This window comes from Mchenga conophoros, linkage group LG5 (genome assembly GCF_057382185.1).
Source record: "Mchenga conophoros isolate Kocher_MC1m ecotype Shallow Benthic linkage group LG5, M_conophoros_male_GT1.1, whole genome shotgun sequence".
Classification (NCBI taxonomy): domain Eukaryota; kingdom Metazoa; phylum Chordata; class Actinopteri; order Cichliformes; family Cichlidae; genus Mchenga; species Mchenga conophoros.
The window spans coordinates 4,969,639-4,974,873 of NC_140530.1; the positions used below are offsets into that span (position 1 = coordinate 4,969,639).

General features: G+C 45.1%; 1 protein-coding gene across 1 annotated transcript; it reads right to left on the reverse strand.

Moving 5' to 3' along the window:
• Positions 1-1,484: 1,484 nt before the first annotated feature.
• Positions 1,485-4,650, reverse strand: LOC146573627 (uncharacterized). Its single transcript, XM_085275453.1, has 2 exons — positions 4,389-4,650; positions 1,485-3,995 (listed from the first exon to the last, which is right to left on the reverse strand). The coding sequence occupies exon 2, from the start codon at positions 3,243-3,245 to the stop codon at positions 1,485-1,487; it is 1,761 nt and encodes a 586-aa protein (XP_085131579.1). The 5' UTR covers positions 3,246-3,995; positions 4,389-4,650.
• Between the last annotated feature and the right edge of the window lie 585 nt (positions 4,651-5,235).

The following is a 5,235-nucleotide window of genomic DNA, read 5'->3' on the forward strand; positions in this document are numbered from 1 at the left end:
AACACCCTGTGGCATCCTATTAAATTCATAGAAGCCAAGAGGACACACAAAAGCTGTCTTAGGCTTGTCCTCCTCGGCTACCTCCACCTGATAGTAACCGGACTTAAGGTCCATGACCGAAAACCATTTAGCTCCACTCAGAGCTGTGAATGTCTCCTCAATATTTGGCAGGGCATATGCATCTCGAATAGTTCTTAGATTTAGTCTACGGTAATCTATGCATAGCCTTATCGAGCCATTCTTTTTCCTTACCAATACAATTGGTGAGGCGAAAGGACTTTGTGACTCTCGAATGATGCCCGCATCCAGTAATTCTCTTAGATGTTGTTTGACAGCTTCTCTGTCACTTGGGTGTATGGGCCTTGGCCGCTCTTTGAAAGGCGTTTCATTGTTCAATTTGATTTGGTGCTTCACAGCTGTGGTGTGGCCATGGGACATGTCATTGAGAGCAAAAACTTCAGGGATGGATCTCAGGTTTCCCAGAATTCGCTCTTTCCATTGCTCTGGGATGGGAGAATCATCAAGGTTGAATGTGAGGTTGTCGCTGTCTGGTTCATTTTGACTTGGAGGATTCCGAGTTTGACTTGATGCTAGTGGGGAAACGTGTTGGGCTGCACAAGCTTGAGCGACAATGCTATTTGACTGCAACGTAACAGCATGTTCACTAACATTGTGTACAATGACAGGTACTTTACTGCTGGAATTAAAAGGAATGTCTACTAAAGCCGATTCAAGAAGCAATCCACCTGGTAACTTGTATTGCTCATGCGGCTCAAGGACAAAACTTGTGTTCTGGTTGTTCTTTCTTAACCTCACATTTCCCATTAGGCATTGTTTGTGTCTTGCAGGGATTGTCACTGCCCCTTTGCTATGCAACATGACAGGGCAGGAATGAGTATCATTTCTTTGTACTTGGGCAACATGTTGAAGGATCGTTGCAAACTGCTTAGAGTGTAGCTTACGAATGAACTTGGGACCATCTTGATGTACTAACTGTCCATAAACCCGTAAAAGCACATTTGTCCCTATCAACAGCGGAATTCTACTGTTAAAGTGACACTCAGGGACAACAAGGGCCAAGACAGTTAATTGTTGTTCTTTGCCTGCAATGTTTTCGGGAAATGTAATGCAAGTCTGAACATAACCCAAGTATGGCACGTTTTGCCCTCCTGCTCCTTCAATTTCAAGAAGAGCATGTATTGGCTGGATGGGAAGGTGGGAAAGGTGCATCTTGTGAAAAGACTCAGAAATGGTCGTAACCTGTGAGCCTGAGTCCATTATGGATTCACAGGGTACCCCGTCAACAAGTACTGAGGCTGCACAGCGTGGGCCTATGAGGCCTTGAGGGAAGAGGAAGTTAGGATCTAGGCTGTCTATGGGATGAATGGGTTCTGTGATTTGCACTTCAGGACCACAAGCTAATGTCTCGGGACTGGGGGAATCAAGGGTTTCAGCTCCTGGGTGTCCCACGACAGGAGCTGCCACTAGTTTAAAGCAAACGGGGCTGTGGCCTGTCGTGCAGCAAAATCAGCCTGTTTCTTTCTCAACTCTGCATGCTTTTCTCGGACAAGTGTGGGATTAGCGTCATTTGTGCAGCTTACTGCAATATGATTGTCTTCCCCACACTTAAAGCAAAACCATGCCCTAGGTGTGCCAGGAACTTTAGCAAATGCCTGTGAGTTTCTGGTGTTGACAGCTAGAGAATTTTTGGGCTCATATTTCTCAGGTTTGGTTAAATGTCTTTGGCTTTGGACAAGCATTTGGACTTGTTTGGTCAACTCGGCTATTTGACTTTCAAGCTTGGCAGTTTCATTCAGTTTTGGGTTCACAGATTTGGATTTAGTGCTTACAAGAGGTTCAGTACTTGGGGTGGTGCTCCTTGGCCTTTGAGTTAAAGTTAACTGTTCAACTTGCTTTGTGAGTTCATTGACTTTTTGTTCGAGTTTCACAGCTTCACTGTCGGTTGGAGTAGGAGTCGCAAGTGGCGCTTGGCCAAAGGTGGGCATACTAAAAACTGAGTGTGCATGTGCAGCAGCTTTTGTTGCACCCAAATGTTTCTTCATGCGGTCCAACTTGGCGAAACGACGCTCTTCCTCAGTCCTTAACATGAGGGGAAGCTCCGAAAATGAGGGTGGAAAGCTCTTTTTTGCTTCAAGCTGGAGACTTACTATCAAGCTTTGGTCCCAGCAACCTCTAATGAATTGCTTAAGAAGCAGTTCATTTACATTTGTAGGAGGGGCTCCCCCTCTAGAAATGACTCGTGTGAGAAGGCTGTGAAGACGGTTCAAGAAGGCAGATGGGTTTTCTCCGCTGTTTTGATTCGAGCCAAGAAAGGCAGTGTAAAGCTCTTCACCGTCCTCAACAACTCCAAAGGCTGAATCAAGCTGAGTGACATAAGTGCTTGGTGTCGCAGTGACCCCCAGAGGCTTTACAATTTCAGATGCAGGGCTAAGTAAGCTCTCAAGTATCTTCCTCACTTTGAGGGCATCAGTCAGAAAAGGGTCACTGAGTAGAAGATCGACTTGGGTACGCCATGTCTCATAGTCGACTTCACCGTTGGGCCGTGGAAGTCGGCCTGAGAAGGTACGTATCTTAGCATGAGCAAGGGGTGCGTGACTTGGCTCATTACGAATAACATGTTCAACCACTACTTTCTGAATATGCGAAGGGTTGTAGATGCTCTCGTCTACATGTACTGGACCAGCAAAAGTGTCAGTATGTGGGCTGAAAGCACTTGTGGGTTCTACGGGTTCACTTGAATCAGTATTGGGAATGATGTCAGCTGTCGTATTAACGTTATGGTCAACGGGTGACTGTGTCTCAGTCTGGGGGGTAGGGCTGGCCTGCAACTCGCCTTGGAAAATACTGAGGAAGCCTGCCCTCCCACTGCCCCCCATAAACTCAAGTTCCTTCAGGTATCTACGGGCCACTTCCTTGCCCATTTCTTCTTGGGTGATATCTCTGATGGTTTTGGAAACCCATTTCACTGTAGGGTCTACAGGGCTGACAACTTCCCCTAAGGTGGAAGGGTCTATCTTTAAGATAGCCTGTTCAGACTCATACACTATAAGTGTTCTGCCTTCGGGCTGATGTGGCTCATCAGGGACCCTGACAATGTTAGAGATCTTACCATTGACTTCAAAAACATTAGTTATATCATGTTCACTACGATGTCTTTCAATACCTGTAATAAGCAGGGTTTTCTGGCTATCAACTCTAAAGCGTTCACAAAGGTCAAGTGCCATTTTCGAAAATAAAAGTATCACTCAGTGTGTCATATGAGTTGGAGGTAAAACCACTATGCCAATCTCCTGGCTGGCTCGCCACTAGTTGTCACCCTTTTTAACTGAGTAGTCCAAAATCAGTCAAATCCACAGTAATCTGTCATACAAAGTCAAGGAAAAACCTATATTTGGGAATCTACTCTTGTTGGGTTCAGTTAGGATCGTAAGGAGACTGGCAGTGGTAACTCAACTTAAAGAAGGAATATCCCTCCACTCAGAATGAGACACTGACAACAACTTAAAGGGAGAAAAGTGATTTGAGTGTATTCAACATTTAAATGGTCCAAAACATAGACATGAACAAAACATTTAAATCATTTCAAACATGTAAATGTCAACAATGTACAACATATCACTTAAAGTGTCCATAAATGTATCCGGTAGGCTGTCCATTTCAGTTCAGTGCACTTAGTATTCAGTGTTCTTAGTAAGTGTTAATTGTCTTTAGTCACTGGTTTGCTTTTTGATGTTAAGTGGAATCAGATCTGACCCAAAAAAAAGGAAAAAGTAACAACATAAAGTGTCCTGAGATCTCAGAAAAAAAACGTTAATCCAAAAAAAATTGCAAATCGTTGTATCCTACCACCCTCCAAGGAAACAGGTGGCCTTCAGATTGAGAACGTCCTTTCTAGGCACCTCCAGTGGCATCCAGTCCTTAGATGGCACCGCTCGGTCCTTGCAGCAGATTTCTACTACATAAAAAAAACCAGCCTGCACACAGCGTGCAGTGCAATCACTCACTTGTAAAATAAAACATGTGTTTCTCTAGTGTTATCCCTTTTGTTCCCCCTCACACATCACACACCTATACAGTTCTTATTGGCCAATAACAATTTATCAACAACAAAAATACATTTCACTGCAAATCATGAAGCATGAAAAGTGTCTCCGTGGTGTGTTAGCTAAAACTTCACATGTAAGCGCATTAGCCCAGGGAGCACATGTGGGTACGCTAGCATACTTTCCACAGGCTAACACAGCTAAGCAATCGTTAGCAGGTTCTAAGACAAACATCACATTTCCGACAAGCATAGTATCCTGACTGGTTTTATGCTCAGAAACTGGACTATGAATCACAACTGAAACTGCAACTGTGAGACTCACCAGGATATTCTTCAAAGAAAACATTAATTCCGTAGCGCAACACGTTACAGGACTGAATATCCACACAGCTTTGTGCATCTAGCTCCGTGCAGGCGGATGCAGTGAAAGAAAGTCACCACGCACGCGCTATGGTGCATTCACGGTACATGGGGAAAACTCAGCATTTAACAAAACAGTAACACTTCAAATTAGAATAAAAACAGAATACAATTGGCAATAAAATAACCATGGGTTACACCAAGAAAGAGGAGGGAGACGAGGAACCATCATGGAAGGACAGGCCCCTGCACGGTATGTACCACCGGCAGATAGAGGAGGTGGCTGATATCCAGAAATCCTACCAGTGGCTGGACAAAGCTGGACTGAAAGACAGCACAGAGGCACTAATCATGGCAGCACAAGAACAAGCTCTGAGCACAAGATCCATAGAGGCTGGGGTCTATCACACCAGGCAAGACCCCAGGTGCAGGCTGTGTAAAGATGCCCCAGAGACAATCCAGCACATAACAGCAGGGTGCAAGATGCTAGCAGGCAAGGCATACATGGAACGCCATAACCAAGTGGCCGGCATAGTGTACAGGAACATCTGTGCTGAGTACAACCTGGAAGTCCCGAGGTCAAAATGGGAGATGCCCCCAAGGGTGGTGGAGAATGACCGAGCTAAGATCCTGTGGGACTTCCAGATACAGACGGACAAAATGGTGGTGGCTAACCAACCGGACATAGTGGTGGTAGACAAACAGAAGAAGGCGGCCGTAGTGATCGATGTAGCGGTTCCGAATGACAGCAATATCAGGAAGAAGGAACACGAGAAGCTGGAGAAATACCAAGGGCTCAGAGAAGAGCT